The sequence below is a fragment of the Acanthochromis polyacanthus genome, chromosome 1 (genome assembly GCF_021347895.1).
Source record: "Acanthochromis polyacanthus isolate Apoly-LR-REF ecotype Palm Island chromosome 1, KAUST_Apoly_ChrSc, whole genome shotgun sequence".
Taxonomy (NCBI): Eukaryota; Metazoa; Chordata; class Actinopteri; family Pomacentridae; genus Acanthochromis; species Acanthochromis polyacanthus.
This window is the reverse complement of record NC_067113.1, coordinates 28,330,281-28,351,108: the sequence shown is the minus strand read 5'-3', so window position 1 is coordinate 28,351,108 and position 20,828 is coordinate 28,330,281. Positions and strand designations below refer to the sequence as shown.

General features: G+C 37.7%; 2 protein-coding genes, 1 long non-coding RNA gene and 1 other non-coding gene across 6 annotated transcripts in view; 3 read left to right on the top strand and 1 right to left on the bottom strand.

The window, feature by feature from the left end:
• Window positions 1–10,209, top strand: part of LOC127536782 (uncharacterized) — a 62,600-nt gene extending 52,391 nt beyond the window's left edge. The window contains exons 3-5 of one of the 2 annotated variants that reach the window (XR_007945981.1): window positions 5,837–5,984; window positions 8,319–8,454; window positions 8,546–10,209. This is a non-coding gene — a long non-coding RNA (uncharacterized LOC127536782). Of the gene's footprint in view, window positions 1–5,836; window positions 5,985–8,318 lie in introns of both variants that reach the window. The other variant, XR_007945970.1, reaches the window with a different exon arrangement.
• On the bottom strand, window positions 194–10,794 carry fuca2 (alpha-L-fucosidase 2). Its single transcript, XM_051958000.1, has 7 exons — window positions 10,233–10,794; window positions 7,277–7,464; window positions 6,809–7,148; window positions 6,525–6,735; window positions 4,914–5,104; window positions 3,238–3,346; window positions 194–1,819 (listed from the first exon to the last, which is right to left on the bottom strand). The coding sequence occupies exons 1-7, from the start codon at window positions 10,481–10,483 to the stop codon at window positions 1,682–1,684; spliced, it is 1,428 nt and encodes a 475-aa protein (XP_051813960.1). The 5' UTR covers window positions 10,484–10,794; the 3' UTR covers window positions 194–1,681.
• Window positions 9,550–9,637, top strand: trnar-ucu (transfer RNA arginine (anticodon UCU)). Its single transcript is given in 2 exon segments — window positions 9,550–9,586; window positions 9,602–9,637. It is a non-coding gene; the product is annotated as a tRNA-Arg (tRNA).
• A 1,489-nt stretch (window positions 10,795–12,283) lies between the features above and the next one.
• On the top strand, window positions 12,284–17,261 carry LOC110958920 (putative deoxyribonuclease TATDN3). 2 transcript variants are annotated; one of them, XM_022205633.2, is made up of 10 exons: window positions 12,284–12,399; window positions 12,489–12,521; window positions 12,608–12,681; window positions 12,764–12,848; window positions 14,280–14,342; window positions 14,431–14,540; window positions 15,499–15,554; window positions 15,653–15,765; window positions 15,964–16,041; window positions 16,234–17,261. In XM_022205633.2, exons 1-10 carry the CDS (start codon window positions 12,346–12,348, stop codon window positions 16,375–16,377), a joined length of 810 nt encoding a protein of 269 aa, XP_022061325.2. In that variant the 5' UTR covers window positions 12,284–12,345; the 3' UTR covers window positions 16,378–17,261. The 2 variants fall into 2 exon arrangements, with proteins under 2 accessions (XP_022061325.2, XP_022061323.2); XM_022205631.2 differs by having other exon boundaries at window positions 15,961–16,041.
• Window positions 17,262–20,828: the final 3,567 nt, after the last annotated feature.

The window sequence follows — 20,828 nt, the reverse complement described above, 5'->3', positions numbered from 1 at the left end:
GAGGCAACTGAAACAACCCCGAGCTGAGAAATGATCAGAAAACGTGACTTCTCGTGCAGTCAATGCAGAACAAGTCAACAGAGATCCAGCTGCTTTTATTTAAATATCTGTACCCCAACCAGTTTCTGCTGTTTTTACTGAATGTGGCCTAAGAACTCAGAAATGAGCAGTATGACACAGTTACAGTGCAATAAATCATTAAAAGAAGTTTATTTATGTTAGAAATAAAGAAAAATCCCAGAGTTTAAGTGTGCGATATTTTTCCAAGTGGGCACAGAATAATAATAATAATAATAATAATAATAATAATAATAATAATACATTATATTTCTATAGCACTTTTCAGGGAACTCAAGGGCACATAATAAAAACAAAGACCAACAGATAAAAATAGCACTATATAGGTAACACTGCCTGCTGGTCAGCCAAAAAGTCTTAAACTATCTTCTTCCTACAGACACTTTATTTAAACCTTAAATCCAGTCCAACTATTCTTGCTGTTTTCCCGTGTCTCGTTATTTTTAATGGTGTCACTTTTGGCGATTACAAAACAAACAAGCAAGCAAAAATAAAACATGAACTCAAATAGTTTTCCTCACTGTTGGCTCATTTTTCACTGCAATATGTAATCAAGCACCTGTATGGAAACAGAACAACCATGGGTGGAAGTAGAGGGAGCTAAAAATATATGAGAATGTTATAATGCCAGAAATTATATTCAAAAAGAACAAGCTAAAGATTCATTTATTTGATTATTTGCTTTGCAAAAATGGAAGAATACAGAAATCAACATAAAGAACATGTTGATTTTAAGCTCCAAAGTGTTACCAATACAGGAAGAAATAGTAGCTCCACTGACCGGAGATATTTTATTACTAACCTTAATAAATTAGTCATTTTGCACGTTACTGTGCACATCAACTCTTAACCATGTTGAACGTATCTTCCGACAGCTTGGCCGTCTGTATATGGTTTTGGAGCCATGCTTTGTTTATTTTTTATTTGTAGAATCTGATGCAAACTGTTTATCTTCATGTGAATTTTTAAATTCAGTATGTACTATAAAATGATTTTGATCAAATATTACAATTGTAAACTTAGATTTAGTTAATTTTCCAGATGGAACAGCTTGTGTGTTTTTACAGTTTCTGGCTCTGATAAATTGTGTAATTTTGTTGATTTTTTATTTTTATTTTTTGGAGATAACATTCCTTTCAAATCCCCTGATGGGTTCTGGGGTTCATAAGGTTGAACATTCCTTCACCTAAAGCTACACTCATCAGTGCGACAGACTTCTTAACAATCATGGAATCTATAAAAATAGGAGCAAATGTGCAGAAATTTGCACCAAAAATCAAAAGCTCAAACATATTCCTTGATGTTTTGACATCAAAGGTCATAAATGTCACATCTAGTCATTAATTTAAGGCACACAGCCAGGTTTTCATAGATGTTTTACCTTTATCATAATCATGTAAAATGTTTATTCTTGATTCCCCGCATCATTATTTAAAAAAAAGACATTTTTTCATCATAGTACAGATTGCTGTAAAGTGTGCCCTTTTTGTTCTCAGAATATCACCGATTTCATGACAGTACCAGTTGTGTTTGTTGATTTAAACATATAAGAGTCGGGTCCCGCTGTCGGCCTGCAGCTCTGTCGGTTCCTCTTTAGGTTCCTTTAAGTGGCACCTGTCAGCCTCAGCGTCCAGGCCCACTGGCATGGCATCTGGCTGAAGGACAGCTGGGGCAGCAGAACCTGCAGTCCGCTGGGCTTTACAGGCTCCCACTGCAGAGACCCGTGACCGAGAAGCTCTACCTTTTTTAGAACAAAAGCAACACATGAACAAGCCTGACATGCTGACAAAGACAAGAGAGTAAAAAGAGAAGAGAGAACTGTTCCATGAACAACCAGTCATCCTCATGGACAGCAGTTATTGGACGTTATAGCAGGAGGGCTCTACCAGTTTGTGGACATGAGCTTTAATTATATAAAGGCTTTTTAAAATTGCAATCTGTAAAACCAGCTACTGATGTAGAATTAACTGATAACTATTTTTTTAAATTAAAAACACAGCAAAACAGCACAAACATGGCTAGAAGTAGACAGAAATCAAATTAGTCTTTGTGTAGTAGCACACATCTATAATGCCATAAATCATGAAAAAAGAAAACAATGTTGAAAAGTTTTTCTTTGAACATTTTTCTTACAAAATACAAATAAAGAATCAACATGTCCTATTTTTTCAGGTTTCTGCAGAGGTTGTCAATACTGGGGGCAAAAAATGGGGAGATACATGACTATTTACATTTTGAATTTCTTTGATACTTTTCTCCTGTCTGCTCTGCGTGAACACAGCCTGCAGTTCAACCCAGTTCATCTGAATAAACCCTGAGATTTTGGCACTTAATTGTTGGTCACAGCTGAGTTGCTTATGAATCCATGGTTGTGCCGTGGATCGCAGAATTTTTTTGTTTTTTGCAGAATTTTAATAGATTAAATAGTTCATTTTTGACATTTTTTATGTGACATGTAGTCTAAAGTGATTTTGATGAAATATCTACATTTTTATTTAGATTTGGGTAATTTCTGTCTTTAAATTCTTTGTTTTTAACAGTTTCTAGCTCTGATAAATGTTGTAATTTTGGTATTTTTGTAAAAAGATGCCTTGCACTGGTGAATTATTGGGCTCAAAGGGTTAAAGCAACAAGCTGCCACCTGTTTCCAATGCTAGGATTTGCTGCTGTTCCTCCTGTAAACTGAATATTTGATGGTTTAGTTCTAATTTTAAAATACCAGACTGTAGTGGGCAGTTCTCACTACTTTCTGACACTTTTAGACAAAACTATTGATCGATTAATTGAACAAAAACAAGAGCGAGATTAATCAGTAGTAATTTTTGTCTCATTATACAGTGACTTACCCGGCATTAACATGCTAATCACTGTAGTCTCTTCATACAGATATTACTGACTAACTGCACAGACTTTAGTTTAAAAACTCGGACATAAATCCAACCCCAGTCTCTACAGCTAATTAGTAACAAGCAACTTCTAGATTTTTTAGAGGTAAATCTAGAACTGAAATACCATCCGATAATTAGTTTTTACAACAGCGCATAAACCTTTCTGACCACACTGCATATCTTTGGTGTTTCAGAGCCAAGCACACCAATACTAATGTGCCTGCAAGACGTTAATACCCTGACATAAATGTCTGTGGCACTCCAGTCTTACCTGAGTTTGTCCTTGTGTAGCCACTGGTTCACTCAGAATCACTGCTCCGGTATTCGGCCATTCGAGTAAAATGGCAAAGATGGACTTTTCCTGAGGTCTGGAGGTGTACCTGTTGAAGGCGAGGCTCATTAAAGAACTTTGAGGATATAAACTGGAACTGAACATAAAAATAAAGGTTTTTATGTGAGCCTTAAATATAATTAACAATATATAATTATCAACAATGTAAAACATGCTAGTTAGCATATTTATATATTTAGCATGTGTCCAACAATCAAGTTCCTTTGCCCCAATTCGAGACATTTAATATGTACTATCTGTAGCTCTAATCCCATACCACTTTCCTATATAGTACATACTTCAAAGTGTTTTAGATTAGCTGTGGTACTTGCTTGTGCCACTGTTTAGTACGGTGAAGGGCAGGTTCTTGATGGCAAACAGAGAGCATTGTGAAGGTTTAACCAGTAAAGGGGCACCATGACAAAGACTTCTGTGACACTCAATGAAGTCCAGCTAGACCTCAAGTTACACAGTAATCCTGTATCCTTTCAGCTTGTGAAATGAAGTCTGGCTGGACCGGAGAGCAACTAGGGGCGGGACCAGTCTATGGGCGGGCCAGACTGAAGCCAGACTGCTGAAAGCCTTGCCCTAAAGGATCTGTCAATCATTCCAGACAAGACTGTCTATCAAGTATAGCCACGCCCCCTGGCTTCGCCAACTTTAACGATTTATTTAAAATTCAGTATTGATTTATTTTAAGATCAGCCACCTGATCTCTTATTTTGACCATGAAAACTAACGGCAAAAAAATGCTGAGCTGTAGAAAATCAGTCTATCAAATTTTATTTTTTCCGGTGATGAATTGGGGTCTATGGAGCAAAAGCTTTTTGGAGCCAACCCTAGCAGACGGCGTGATATTGCAAGTTTTTGAGACTTCCGGGTGGGCTTCATTTTTGGAGCCAGATGCTACGTCCATCTTTATATACAGGGTTTAACTGACCATTGTAGTTCACTTCTTTCAGTAATGGATCATTTGTTGATTGATAATGCTGTACCTAATAAGAAAATACGTGAAACAACGTCCACCTGTTGTGGAGCTTCCACCTGTCCATCTCAAGCTACATTTTTCATCGACAACAACTTAAACTCTACATATTACACAGACATATATTCATTAAACCCACTGCCTAGTCAAAAAAAGTTGCCACCTGGATTTAGCTAAGCAAATAGGTAAGAGCCTTCCATTGGATAATTACTGCAGTGATGAATATGTTTCAGCTGCAACAACTTCTTTAACCCGAGCTGATGCAGTGACGAGCTTCTCACTTCTTAAACAACCATGTTGGAAGACATATCCTATGGTCGTGGAAATTATGGTAATCTGTCTCAGAAGGGTCAAATTATTGGCCTGCATCAAGCAAAGAAAACAACTAAGGAGATTTCTGAAACTACAATCAGGCTAAATGCTATGACATTGCAGAAGCTTATTGAAACGATGCAACAGCGACCGAGTGCCGTACTCAAAGCTAAAGGTGGTCCATCAAAATATTAGAGTGTGCTTTTTTTTTGGCCAGGCAGTGTATAAAGGCTCTGCAGGATACTAGTTTGAGACAATTTACCCAAAGTGTTGGCCATTGTAAGCCAACCCGAATGCAGCAACAGAAATGGGAACCCACCAGATGTGTGGAGTGACGCTGTCGTTCTGAGCTCGCCACGCTGTTGTGTTGTAAATCGCCTCCCCGTTCACTTTCAGCCACCGACCCATCTGCCTCAGACGCTCCTCAAAGATCGGAGCGATTCTTCCGTCATGTGTCGGCCCGACGTTCATCAGCAGGTTTCCTCCGCAGGACACAGTTTCTACTAGTGTCTGAAAAACACAAAAACACACAGGAGTTACAGCTGATTTGTGCATCTGTTGCACTTTAATGCATCATTTTAAGCTGATTTTAATACATGATTACTAATAAACAAACAAAACTGTAAAAAAAGGCATGGAATATAAAGATTTCTAGCAGGAGGGGGTCTTCTTTGAGGCAAATGTGGCTCAAACTTGTAAGTTAAGCCCCTCAACCTGGTAGATTAATTGATTACTTGATTAATTAACTAAATAGCGGCTTTTAATGTGTGTTGAAGTTGTTTTTTTTAAAGCATATACTGCTAATGGTTTGCAGGTTTCAGCTTCTTAAATGTGAATATTTGCTGGTTTGCCTCGTCTTCTACAATAGCACACTGAATATCATTGGGTTATGGTCTGTTACTCAAATTTTAAATGTGTTTTTCACCATTTTTCTGACAATTTTAAGACCAAAAATGAAAACTTTATTTAGAAAATCAAATGCAAATGGTAAAGACAATTGTTATTTACATCCATTTTTAGAGTTTCTTGCAAAAACAGTTAGAGGAAGGAGGGAAATGTCAGTTAAAATCGGATTATGGTTTGTGTTTTTGCACAAATTGAAAGGGAAAACAAGTAGTAACAGGATATACGTGTAGTGCAGTTTCTCCATTTTGTATGAACATTTCTGCACAGTTTGGAGTCAGTCATCTCAAACAATCTCTGTCTCAACAAACTCAAGGTCTTCCTTCTCATTTATTCCAGGGATTTTGGTTGCTACACATGACATTTACCAACAGATGGAGCACTACTGCCTGTTTATGAGGTCTAGAATGTATGAAAAGCCACAAGAGGTGCTCAGAAAATGCCTTCTGATGAGGTGTAATCTGGTCAAAAGCTCCAGAGCAAGCAGGTAAGTCAGTAAGTTTGCTGACAAATATCTGTCATGTTTATTTCAGTTAATTACAGCACATTGTGATTACCACAGAATCATAATCTTTTTTTTTAATTGTATATTTTGCATCTTTGTTAAATGGAAAAATCGTAAACTCTCATACTAGTCTCAACTGTTTTTGTTTTTTCACACACTAGACTGTATTTAGTAGAAACATTTGTAAGAAGACTGTTACTAGTGGTTGGGAATGACTCCATCTAATGATTTTCTCAAGGAATTAACTGTTACAAATACAGTGAAAAATAAGATGAAAACATCCAAAATTATATGTTTTGACTGCTTGTATTAATGACTACGATCCAAATCTTACAAATATTCAGTTTACTGTCATGGATGACAAAGAAAAGCACCATATCATCACATGAGAGGCAAACTTAGGATATTTTTACTTGACAAATGACTACAATTATGAATCCATCATTAAAATAGCCATTTAATCACATTGCATATCAAATTCAGGAGTTTTGCTGCCTAATAAAACAGGTCTTAAACTCTCACCGCCACCAGCTGCTCGATGCCGAGGTAGTCGCTGAGAGGAGCGTTTCTTCTGTAACCCCAGGACTTGGTGTCGATGGTCATGCAGTTTTCCCATTTGTGTTGGAGCAGGTGTCCTGGCTGGTAGCGATCGGCACAAGTGTAATAACCGCCGTGGGTGCAGGTGGAGCCCAAACCCCACCGATCATTTGTCACCACAGTGTCTCGCACTGGACTGTAAAGAAGAGGTTCTGTTTTTATACCTATGATGAGGAAACAGGTCAAAATCACATAATTTGCAAGTCTACCTGTCATTATAGAGCCAGGCCAAGAAACCCGTGCTGTTCCAGTACTTGTCAGGAGCGTTTCCGCTCCCATCGGACCAAAGCACTTCCGGTTTGTACTTGACAACGAGCTCATAAAGCTCAGGCAGAGTTTTAGTGGTGGGGAAGTAGTTTGTAGTAAAAACATTGGCAGCGTCCTGCTCAAATAGTGGGTTAAACCATTCAAACAGAGAGTGGTAAAGTCCTAAACGCAGGTCGCTGTTACTGCGTAGAGCGTTCACCACCTCGCCCACAAGGTCTCTCTTTGGTCCAACGTCTACGGCGTTCCAGTTCCACGAGTTTTTTGAGCCCCAAAGTGTGAAACCTGAGAAACACAGCAACAAAACAAAACAGCTCCCGTGTGACTGAAACACTGATACTCACAATAATACAGTCGATGTTTGATATTTTGTGCACAAGCATTATAAAAACACATTCTCATTTGCGGTGTACCTTCGTGGTGTTTTGTAGTCAGGACGATGTACTTCGCTCCCGATGAGACAAAGATGTCCGTCCATTCTTTGGCGTCGAAGAACTCAGCGGTGAATTGCGGTGCAAAGTCTTGATACTTGAAGTCTGGAGGATAATTCTTCTGCATGAAGTCAACATACGGCTTTAATTTCTGCTTCTGCCAGTACCACCTGGAACACAAATTAAATGCAGAAAAGGCTCTATGTCAAATATTTACAGCAACCTTTTGGGGGAAATAAAAGACTTTTCAATAAATAAATGAATGTTGACAAAATAGATAGTATAATAATACAAGATGACACGCCCAGATGTGCTTTACTTAACTGGAAGTCACATAAAATAAACCTAGAATGTATCTATTTAAAGGTATTTTAACATTAAGCTCCTATAATATCCTGAAAATGTTACAATTCCCCGTGCCCTATGTAATAACATGTCAGAGCCATGATTGGTGATGACAAAAATTTAACACTGGGAGGTTTTCAAGTTATAATAAATGTGTTCCTTTAGCAGCCATACTGGAGCTTTCAATCCTTAATCTTCGATAAGCGATCTGAGTGTGAATATTTCAACATTTATAACAAATGATACAAATGAATACATTATATACTTCATTATATTGCATTAATTTTTGAATTGTCACATAGTGTTTGATTTTTGCATTTAGTTTTACGTATTTAAAGGCATTTCCACCATATATTCGTGCAGAAAAGGTACAAACTGGTGCATAAAAATCATCAGAATGCAGGAAATGAACTTTTTAACACTCCAGACCACCATTTTATCTGTTGTTTGCACTTTAAACAACTTTATCAACTTTTTCTGCCACAGTCACTTAACAGAAACATAAATTACAGCTTTTATAATAATCAAATTATAGTTGTAGTCACTTGTTAAGACAACATGCCACATGTCTCCAAGCTTCAGCTTCTCAAATATGACGATTTGTCAGGACCCTCCCCTCATGCTCACAGTCATCTGACGTGCTTTAATACTCATCATGCCTTTCTCCCTCTCCTGACAGCAGAGCTGATGAGAAGCAGCTGAAACCAGTCCTTCAATCAGTCACCTCCACCAGAGTCTGAGCAGCTGACGATCATTCTTCTGATTCCACACCGACAATTAAAACACCGGCTCATCCTGCAACGCCCTGCCAGATCGTTAGACTCAACTTACCTTGCAGTCACCTTCTTGCATTTTTGCCCTGTTGTCTTTGAGACACACCTAACCTTGTTTTTCCTGTCTTGCCAGAATCCGCTGCTCAGACTCCTGCCTGCTGTGCTTCTCCGGTTTCCCTCCTGGACCCAGTCATTCCCCGAACCCCTCTCTCAGTGTCACTCCCCCGTCTCCTGGCGTCCCTCCTCAGCCCTGCCTGCGATAAATCAGGAACCCACTTCGAACCAATCCGGTTCTGATTCCTCCAGTCTGCCCTGCCTGCGTCCTAGCTCTCCAGTCCCTCATTCCCCGCTTCCCCTCCAGCCGCCAGGGATCCTAAGACCACCCGACGCCGCACTCTGCGTCCCCTCCCGGAACCAGCCGCCACCGATCCCCGACAGGAACGCCGTCCACCCGGTACCACTCCTCGTTCTCCCCTCAGACAAGATTCCGGCTCTCCAAATTCACTCCCCCTCCCTACAATAAATCATTCTTAAAACTGCATCTTGGCCTTGGTAGCGTGGTTCTCTGCTCGAGTCCGGTCCAGTTGTATGACACGATTTGAAGCTTTTCTTTCTCATATTTGAAAATAAATTAATACTTAAGAGTTTTGGGTCATTGGTCAATAAGATAAGCGATCAAAAACGATAATGTAGGGTTTTTTAACCATCTTTTTCACAGAACAAGTAACTTATATGCACTTCAGTCCACAAATCGGTGCATAAAAATCATCAGAATGCAGGAAATTAACTATTTGATACTCCAGTCCACCATTTTAAGTGTTGTTTGAACTTTAAACAACTTTTTCCCACCCAAGTCAATTGCCAGAAAATTAAATAACAGCAATTTTAATCATCAATGTTGTAGTTGTAGTCACTTTTCAATTCAACATGCCACGTGTTTCCTGGCTCCAGCTTCTCGAATAGGACGATTTGAAGCTTTTTTTGTTGTTGTTCGATATGGCAGTAAAGTGAATATTTTACGGGTTTGGTCAATAAGACACGCAATAAAACGTAGATCACAAGTTTACGAATTACGGGTTTTATAATTAGTTTTATGACATCTTACTGACCAGACATGTGACTTCCATGAACTTCAACGGCTCCGTGGCGCAATGGATAGCGCATTGGACTTCTAGGTAGAGGCGAAGAGATTCAAAGGTTGTGGGTTCGAGTCCCACCGGAGTCGCTTTTTTTTCAAGCCGTTACTTTGGGATCAATAAAGTTCTGTCTTACACTCTCTGATCTTACTTTACTTTAGTTGGGTAAATTATTAGTCGAAGTTCTACCAAAATGCTCAACTATTACGAATAATCTCGCGAATATATTTCTCCAATGTCAAGTTTATTATGTAAACAAAATATAAAACAAATACAAGTTGTGAGATCTTTAGAAATTTGTCACATAGCAAAGATTTTTTTTTAGCATTATACTTTAAAATCAAAATATGTCATAGTTAATCGAAATAAATAAAACAGATGTTGGTAAGACAACCTCATATTAACTCCAACTGCTGCTAAAGACTATGAGATGATCAAAAGCTCTAGAAGAGCTACCAAATGCACCATAAATTGAGTTTTTTCGACCTATATTTGTCCATGTCATACCTATATTTTAATCTGATCCAAATGCTTTTAACCCACATACAGTATTTGGGGTTAATTACACGATATAGTACATTAATTACAAATAGGAATGTGTATAACCAGTATAGCTGTGGTTTCCTGGGTGTCAGGGCTCATAAATTTGAGTTTCTGTGATATTATATAGGGAAAAGAGCTTACCAGAACCACTCGCTGCCGAAGCTGGGCACAGAAAACACCCCCCAGTGTATGAAGATGCCGAACTTGGCCTGGTCGTACCACTGGGGCAGCGGTCTGGAGTCGATGGACTTCCAGTTGGGTTCATATTTGGCTCCGCAGGTGCCGATCAGCAGCATCGATACGAGTAAATAGCCCACATTTACAGCCATTTTAAGGCAAAACCAGTCGACATGACACAAATAAATAGTGATGGGACAAATGAACCGAGGCATCGAGGCGTGTCTCGAGTAAAAGTGGGCGAGTCAGATGAAGCTTCGCTTCGAGGCTTGGGTCGCTTCTGAAAAAGTCACGTGACCGATGACAAACGAGGCCTCGGTTTGTGCAGATCACGTGATTGGTTCGTTCAACGTATCGCTGTCCCATAAAAACGTTTCAGATCTCGAGCCCCACTGTGGGTGTTGTTGGCGTTTGTGGAGAGAAGAGTGAGAGCGAGTTGTAGTTAGTATTATTCAGTAAGTATTATTAGTTAGTATTATTCGGTGTGAAATAGCAGTAGCTGGAGGAGTAGGAGAAGTGTAGGAAGAGCAGCAGTTTAGATTATTTCCCAACTGCAGTGCTTTGATGTGAGGCATTATATATTTTTTTCTTTTACATTGGTTTATGGGTTGTGTAAAATTATGGGTGTTTGTGTGTGTCAGTTTTACCATTTGTAAATGTCACTCCTGTATTTGGTGTCTGCACCTTCTGTCACCTTCTTCAGTCACATGGGAACTAGACACTACTTTGACGTGTCTGCAAAGAAGCCACTGGGAGCCACAGTTCTACAGCAGGGCCTGCAAAGCATGTGTTAGTTTCTGTGTTACCTATTCTGAAAGACAACATGTGTAAGTGAAATATGTACAAAAGTTTTATTTATTATTAATAAAATGAGCTGTAAACTATACACTGGTGTTGGGTAATGATTAATTCATGTGATGGTGCATATATAAATATATTTATATTTATGTTGTGGTGACAGTGATTTTACAAGAAAACACTGTAAGAACATTCAAATTCCTGCCAGTTCCATGTTTGTTGGTTGTATCACAAATACTCTCTCACAGATGGAGCAAGGAAGAAAGAGGAAGCCCTCACCCGTGTGGGAGTATTTTGAGTTGACTACTCATAATGAGGTTTTTATGTGGGAAAACTCATAATATATTGGATACCTGCCATATATTGAACTATCAGTCCTAATATGTATGATTTTATTAAAGGTGAGGTGTTCCAAGGAGCTGGAGAAATATTGTTCAAAAAAAAGAAACCACCTAAATCCCAGCTCTGTGGAATAATTCTCATATTTTTGAATAATATCAAATAAAATGCTGTCCCTACTTTAGTTTTGCAATGATACCACAAGCACAGTCACAAAACAAAAAGAAGCACAAGTACATTTTATTTATGTCGCCCTTATTACAATTAAAAGTATTTAAACACTTTACAGAGATCCAGAACCTGACCTCAATCAAGCAGTCAAACTACAGATCTCAAATCTCTCCCCATTTGTTTCCACTTTCCTCTCTATCTCTCCTCTCTATCTCTGCTGTCAGGAAAAACAGACACTATATTAAGTATATTATATGTTTATTGGCATTATCATTTAAACACAATTCAAAGCTTCACATAGCAAAGCCAGCGTGTCATTATAGGCACTCTGCCTGTTTTACTTTTATTTGTCCACTTGATGGCGCAGTAGAGCAAATGAAGCACCATGAAGCTTCGAACCATGAGTGAACCAACTGGATGGAAAGCCTCAGTGCTTCATGAAGCTTCATCTTCGCCATCACTACAAATAAATCACATTACAAAGCATCAAAATGACGGAAATCACCATATAATAAAGCTAAAGGTCATACAACAGACAAACTGAGAAAATGAGGTACCTTAAAAACCGAAAAAGATGCAGCTTCTGGGAATGTTTGATATGTTTCCATTTACTCACCGCTGACGTCCAACTAATCGATTTTAAGGGACACCGCTCCTCTGGGCTACGCGGAGTTATAGATGTAGCGCGCCAACGTGTCCGCACATGCGCACTTCATTTTTATATCAGGAAGCTGCTATTGTTTTGGTTTAGGAGTACTGCGGCGTCCTCATGCACGGCTACATCGACTGTCACTGTCATATCTCTGCGGGGGATTTTGACAAGGTATAAACGCACTTTAAATCCATAAATATTCACATTTTATCTTTAAAACTTCTTACGAGACCTTTAACTTTGTCTGTTTTTGTCGTCAGGACATAGATGAAGTGATTGAGAGTTCAGAAAAGGTGAGCCATTTATTTTAAACACTTAAACTCAAATGGTGATTGTTGTTTATTGTTTAAGCTAAATTTGTAACGATATTATTGTGCAGGCTGGATTGTTGGGACTGTTAGCCGTGGCTGAGCATGCTGGAGAATTTGACAAGATTATTGAGTTGTCACAGAGGTAACTATGATTACTTTAAATGGTGTAATGTAACTGTTTTGGGGTTGTTTTAATTTTAATTGATGGTGTCGCTTTTTCTTAGGTTCCCAGGTTTTATTTTTCCCTGCTTGGGAGTCCACCCTGTTCAAGAAGTCTCCCCAGAGCAACAGAGAGGAGCTTCTCCCCAGGTAGGGATGACACAATTACTCAATTATTGTTTTATGTAGCCCCAATTCACAACATATGTCATCTCAGGGCACTTCACATTATAAGGTGAAAGCTATAGAGTATTATATAAAATAAAGAAACCCAGCAGATCAAAAGATTCCCTTTCAATAGCGCTTCAGTGACATTGAGAAGTAAAAAAAAATCCAGGCGCAGGAAGGATGGACATCTGCCTCAACTGATTAGAGTGATGACAAAAGGAAGAGAGAAAAAGACAACAACACGAAAGAGAACAATAAAGAGTGAGGAAGCTGGTGGCTGTGCAGTTGTGGATATCTTCAGAGAGGACACAAATTCCAAGAGAGAGAACACACACAATTGGAGACATGCAGTGCATCATGGGAAGTCTGCTAGCACCCTGGGCCTCTATTGGTATACCAATGGATGGTTTAGAGACACCTGAGCTCATCTGACTACAGGATTCATCAAAAAAGAAAGCTTTAAACCCATTTCTAAAAGTAGAGAGGGTATCTACTTCCTGAACACAAACCGGGAGCCTGAAAGCTGAGATTTTGTTTCATTCTGCTTTTTGATCTTTTTTTTGTGATGAAATATTTGTATTCTGATGGGAGAGCTCTCTTCCTGGATGACAGTGCCTCCATCTATGGGACACAAGGAGTCACTGAATGGTTTAATAAGGAACACAATTACAGCTGACTAGATTTCAACCCAGCTGAATATCTGTAGGTGATTTTAGACTAATGTGTTAAACAGCACCCTGCACCAAAATCATCAACACACTAAATGAGGGAATGTTTTTTGGAAGAATGTTGTTGAACTCTCCCCGTAGAGTCCAGAGAATCAAAACCCAGGACGACTTTTACGTGGACACTTTATGTTGGCTTTGCCCTTAATTTGTCACCCACACTTTATTACCCTGATGTGGTCATTCTGTTTCACCACATTGTAATTCTAAGATTGTTATATCTTTCTACTATGTGTTTACTTGGTCTATTCTGTTTATTTGTGCCGGTGCTCTTCATTAGTTTCTCTCTTTTATTCTGTTGACATTTTTATATTTTCATATTTTAAACAATCCTTTGTGGGGCTTACATCGTTGAATCGCAGCAGCACTTATTTCCTGAAACAGCAAGCTTATTTCTTTGGATGATTGATTTTATTCAGTTTTGTTTTAGAGACTAATAGTTCCACTGAAAACTAGTTGGTTAAGATTTGCAGATTATCTATTGTAAGAAGAACACTGTTACTGCAGAGATGTGTTGCTTTCTACATTTTTATTTCTGTGCAGGCACCAAAACTGTGTTTTAATGGTGGCAGAAATCTCAGAGACTAGTAAAACTATTTGCTTGATGCTTTGATGACGTGTTAAAATGTTGATGAATTGTTTTGCATCTGCAGTTGGAATAAAAGCTGTCTTTTTGTCTGTTTTGCAGGATCTTGATGCTGCTCTACCAATCATAGAGAAATACAAAGACCAACTTGTCGCTATAGGGGAGGTAAAGATTCCACCTTTTTGACTGAAATTACAGTTTCCATTTTTAATTACAGTCTTGCAGCAGTTCAACCTTTTTTTTTCCCTTGTAGGTTGGTTTGGATTTTACGCCCAGATTCATCAGCAGTGATGCTGATAAAGAGAATCAAAGGCAGGTCCTGATTCGTCAGGCACAGATAGCCAAGGAGCTGGATCTGCCTCTGTGAGTGACACTGTGCTGATGAAGCTGATGAGTTAATGAGTTGGTTAATGAAATGATGATGTTGCTCAGCTGATCATGTTTCATTTTAAAAAGTCCACTTCCACACAAACTCTTGATATTTATCACTGATTAAAAACCAGCTGTTGTTGGCATCTCCTCAATTTCATGTTTGACATTCTGGAGCAGATTTTCATCAAAGAAGAATTTAATAGATATTTTTGAAATGACTGAGAGTTCAGCACCAACGCTTCCTCAAAGGATGAGCAAAACAGTCCGCTGACAACACAAGATCACTACAGTGACTTCTCATTTACTGGTCGAGCTGATTCAGAAGATAATTCAGTCACTCTGTAGTAAACCGTTAACTGTGTGATTGTTGTGGAACATTCTGCTTAAGATGTTTCTTCCTCCAGTCTCTCAGTAGTATCTGTAGAAGTGTTGTAATTGCCAAAATAATCCAAGGAAAGGAATGTTTTCTGCTTTCAAAATCACCAAAATATCACCATTTTTCAGAGCCAGAAACTACAAAAACAGAAAGAATTTACAGATTATCAACTTTCCAACAGCCCTTGAACTACTCATGTGTGACTTAGGGTTGTGCTGGAAAAATTAACCCAATCAGCGCTTAAAAGGTTAAAGTTGTGATATTTCATGGTCAAAATCACTTTATTCTACACGTCTCCTTTGAAATTGTTCTAAAAAAAAAGTGTTTGCAGTAATCAAAATCTGTAAAAAACAAAAAATTCTGTTCTTCTTGGTGCAACCTAACCCCAACCCTTAAACTATTAATGGCGGTTTTGCCCAAAATACACAGTTTTGTCAGGTTTTGGAGCTTTTGGCAATCGTTGTTGTTGTATTATGTTTGTTGTGCTGAAACATTTTGGTTTTAATTAGTAAACCAACCGTCATACATCTAATAGCAAACACAATTCTCTAATATTTTGTGTTTTTTTTCTAGAAATGTTCATTCAAGGTCTGCAGGAAGACCCACCATCCACCTCCTGAAGGAACAAGGTGAAGAGCTGAGTTCAAATCTTCTGTTAACACAAGGATTAAATGTTTTTATTTGAGTGTTTGAGAAATAACCTGCAGTTCCTCTGTAATGTCACTAGGTGTTGAAAAAGCCCTTCTTCATGCTTTTGATGGGAAACCGTCCGTTGCCATGGAGGGAGTGAAGGCTGGATACTTCTTTTCTATCCCTCCATCTATAATACGGAGTGAACAGGTAAATCCAACACCTGATACTGAAAGATGTCAAGTTATTTGTCATTTACATGCATAAAAATACTCAGATGTAATTCACAGTTCCAGCTTGTCTTTTTTTTTGATTATTTACAGTCCTCTGTCTGCTCTGGCATTCTGACTTTGCCACATTGGGTGTTCATAACTGATGTTATTTTTTTGTGTATTTTCCACCAAGAAGCAAAAACTTGTGAAACAGCTGCCGTTAGAGAACATCTGTCTGGAAACTGATTCACCTGCTCTCGGTCCAGAAAAGCAGGTAAAATCTTCTTTGTTCGTTTTGATTAAAGTAAATGTTTTCTTTCATTTTCGTCTCAAAGCTTTTGTAGCAAATTTGATTCCACTGCATAAAAGCTGCTACATTTTAATAGTTTGTTGTTTTTAATACTGTGTAATTCCATTTTTTTCCACTTGCATGTCCGATAATTTTCGTTTTGTGTCCTGATTGCAGGTGAGAAATGAACCAAAGAACATCAGCGTTTCTGCCGAGTTCATCAGTAAAATCAAGGGCGTGTCTCTGGAGAAGGTGATGGAAGTGACGACACAAAACGCTCTCCGACTTTTCCCGAAGCTGAAATCTGCCGTCAGACCCTGACGAAGCCATAATTAAATGTCCATAATCTTCTGTTACAAATGCAATTTTTAATTTATCTTAACAAATAATAATGCATTCATGTGACATGGGAAGCAGTTTTTTCATTTTTTTTGTGTTTGTGTGCCATAAAAAAGGTTGTATTTTATGCCTAGAGTGCTTAAACAACATGCTGATTGTATTTTTTAGTATTTGTGTGATGACAAAGAGGAAAGGAACTTATCAGGGTTGCTGCTGATAATAACTCTAGGTCATATGCACAGACAGGCAGACGGTTACTAGCTAATATATAATAGAATAAATGCAATACTTTGCATCAGTAATCGAAACTTTGCAACCGACCAACTATTCACTTATTTTCCTGCCATGTTTCTGTGTCTGTGATGGTGTAACATGGAATTTTCTCAACCAGGAACTAATTTTTTCCACTAATCCGGCCCCACATGAATGCACTAATCTGATTGAACCCAGATGCCCTGAGATGTAAATATATTGAAAAGACACTCAGGGACAATAGAGCTGTCAGAGCCTCATATTAAAATCTAAACAATTTATGGACTCTATCTGTATGCGACTGGTGATGTTCACATTCTTACACAAAGAAAGGTGAGATAACAATGTAACACTTGAGTTGTGTATTTTTCACACACGTGATACATGTGAAACATCCAGCATTTCATAAACACCTCGTCATGCTACAACAGCAGCTTACCGACGTGAGTCACGGCCTCTTAATGGAACACTGACATCGGGTTGCAGTGAATAATCGCAGCATGCTGGGGTGTTAAATTTACAGCTTCCCTCAGTTGATCTAAACAGAGCAGTGATATAAAATTAGTGAGTTCTCAGGTCATGTTCTCTCATTCTAATTAAAAGATTATTTGTCATTCTCTGGCTCTGATGGTTCTGGATCAGCCACAGTTCATCTGTTTGGGGTGGTGTTGTGTTCAGGTGCTTCTAATGAGCTCCCATATTTCAGCGCTGATGTATTAAATTTGTGAAATGGCTTACGTTTCGTCACACTGTTGAATGTTTAGGATCTAACTCCCTTCTTTTAAGCCCCTCTCTGGAGGTCAGTCCATCTAAAATCCTCAGGGGTCTTCTGCTTGACCGTCTATGATTTCCCTGAACTAACAAACTGTGCATATTTAAAATGGTAACTGTGAAGTTTTACATGAATATATCCATCATTTTTCAATGTAATTTTTCAGAGTAACTGCCTGTTGATCCACTTTCAGCACATTTTTTTCTTACATTGAAATTGAGTCGATGCTTTAAAGACAATAACTCGGGAACAACTCAAAGTAAAAGCCTGAATTCTTTAGTCTTAATTCTCATAATGTCATTGATTCAGAATCTGCAATACTGAACAAGCAGATCATATCGTTTGTAAATAAGACCAAAGTCACAAGCTGGGCTCTACAGGAAGTTAAAGTGTGAGTAGACATGCATTTCTAGTAACTGATGAAGCATCTCTTCTGTCCTGCTGGGATGTAGGAATGCTTTTCTACTTGGTCCTGAACTCTGGCCAGAGGTCATTAAATGTCATAGAAGACTCTGCATGGTGCCTTTTAATAAGCTAAATTCATCAAAATGTTAGGCTTTGTGAAGGACAATATCTCAGGAGCTATTACATGTAAACTCAACAAAAATATAAACACAACTCTTTTGTTTTTTGCTCCCATTTTTTATGAGATGAACTCAAAGATCTAAAACTTTTTCCACATTTCTCTCAAATATTGTTCCCAAATCTGTCTAAATCTGTGATAGTGAGCACTTCTCCTTTGCTGAGATAATCCATCCCACCTCACAGGTGTTCCATATCAAGATGCTGATTAGACACCATGATTAGTGCACAGGTGTGCCTTAGACTGCCCACAATAAAAGGACACTCTGAAAGGTGCAGTTTTGTTTTATTGGGGGGGGGGGGGTCCACTCCTCTTCAATGGATGTGCGAAGTTGCTGGATATTGGGGGGGGACTGGTACACGCTGGCATTGTGCTTTGTGATAAAACTACACCTTTCAGAGTGTCCTTTTATTGTGGGCAGTCTCAGGCACACCTGTGCACTAATCATGGTGTCTAATCAGCATCTTGATATGGAACACCTGTGAGGTGGGATGGATTATCTCAGCAAAGGAGAAGTGCTCACTATCACAGATTTAGACCGATTTGTGAACAATATTTGAGAGAAATGGTGATATTGTGGATGTGGAAAAAGTTTTAGATCTTTGAGTTCATCTCATTAAAAATGGGAGCAAAAACAAAAGTGTTGCGTTTATATTTTTGCTGAGTGCAAATGCCTGGAATTTTCTGTGTTATTTGTCATTATGCCATTTATTTAAAATCTGAAATATTTGACAAGTAGATCAAATAATCTCTGATTGTCTATGAGTTGAATTATGAAAAAATTTGAAACTGCAATGAAAAGTGCCATCTCTGAGCATGTTTTTTTCACTTTTGTGCACGAGTATCTCATAATAAAAAGCACTCCATATGTTCTCTTTTATACTATTGTGACATCCAATTACATATGAATAAAATATGTCACTTATTGAGTTCTGCTTTATCAATTTCCTTGTTAATAGATGTTTAAAGGTGGGATTTTTCATGCCCGTTTCATTTTTACTTTTGTATATTTCAACTCACCCATATTCAGAGATTACTTGATCCACTTTTCCGATATATGAGAAACGCCGGTGAAAATTTCTGAGTTATATTTTAAATATTTTTATATACATTAATGTACATTTATCAGTGAGGACAAGCTGAATAAATTCATGTCTTCAGTAGGAAATTAGAGTATTGATGAGGTGATGTGATTTTCCTGTTTACATTGTGAGGAAGTCAGAGGAGATTCATCTGGAGAAACTGACACTTTTATCTCCATCTGATTAATGTAATGGACTTTATTCAGGTCTACCTAAGACGGAGATTAAAAAAATAAATAAAAGATAAAAGCAAAAAATCCAGAACGCTATGTCGACCTTACATGAACCCTCCACTCCTCTCAGGTTACTTTAAAACAAAGCTGCAGACATATTTAAGATTTCTATTTAAGATGATATTAACTTTAATTTTCATTTTCATTGTTTTTCCTCATTTTTCTTTCTTTTCTTGCTTTTTTATGTATGTTTATGTAAAGTGAATTTCCATACAAATAAACTTTATCGTGCCACTTTGTTGTGCATAAAAACAGGCTGTTAAAATGACAGAATGAACAATTAAATGATTAAACGCACTAAAGTTAGTGGCTGATGTTCACTTCCTGTGTGGAATAAAAGCCACATTACTCCTCAGAAAACCGCCAACAACCAAAGGAGAATTTATTCATTTCTTTCTAATTTTGTGTAGTTCTGTATATCCAACTGAAGAAAAAGCATATCTGAGGGAAAAAAATAGCAAATTTCTGCAACATCTAATAGAAACACAATGAAGTGTATTGCTAAATGTTTCACTTTTGTTATATTCTGAAATTACAAGTGATTAGGTCTCCTCGATTGCTTATTAAATTCACTCGTCATTCTGTAGGCAGGTTTGAAGTTTAATCTAAAATGTGCAGATCTGAAAACAGTGGTGTCCAAGGATGATTTCAAATATTTAATGAATAGTACTGATTTATGAATAGTTTTGCGTTTCCCTGCTCAGTGTGCCTTTTTCTTTGGCACTGTACATTCATTTTTCTCTGAAACACCTAAAAAATGATGCAGTTACAGTCTCAGTTGTGTCCTTTTGCAGTCAAACATAAAAAGAAAAAAAAATTGTAGAAATGCAGATTTTTTTGATGTCATTATTTACAGTTTGTTTTTGTTGCTTTTACAGTTGACATGTTAAATTATTTATTTTTTCTGTCCAGCATTGCAGAGTCTGAATCAGTAACATGTTGAGAAATAACGGTGAAAATCCAAGTTTTCTAGATTTTATATGTGGAAAAACTGAGCTGAAAGTGGGTCAATGTGCACCTCTGTCCTAAAGTATTAAATACATGAAGGTATGAGTTCACAGATATGTTTAGAAATATGTAAACTTCCTCCTATACAAATTTCAAGCAAATCAGAGATGATTTATTAGAAACTGTTGTTAAAAAAATGAGAATGATTTGATTTAGAATAACCATATAACTCGTGTTTCATTCTTTTATTTATACAGTTTTACAATCCTTAATTCTTAGACATTTTTTTTCTATGTAATGGCAAATATCTACAGAATATTTTTTAAAAGTCCTCATTTAAATGCAGTAACAATTATGTCATTTTGCAGTCAAATGTAAAAGAGCAAATTACTTTGATTTAAAAATATATGTGGACATTTTTTGTTTGTTTGTTTTACAGTCAACATGTTAATTAATATTTTCTTGTCCAGTATTTCAGATTCTGAATCAGTAACATGTTGAGAAATAACAGTGAAAATCAAAAGTTTTTTTTAACAGCCTCAAATTTGTGTGGAAAAAGTGAG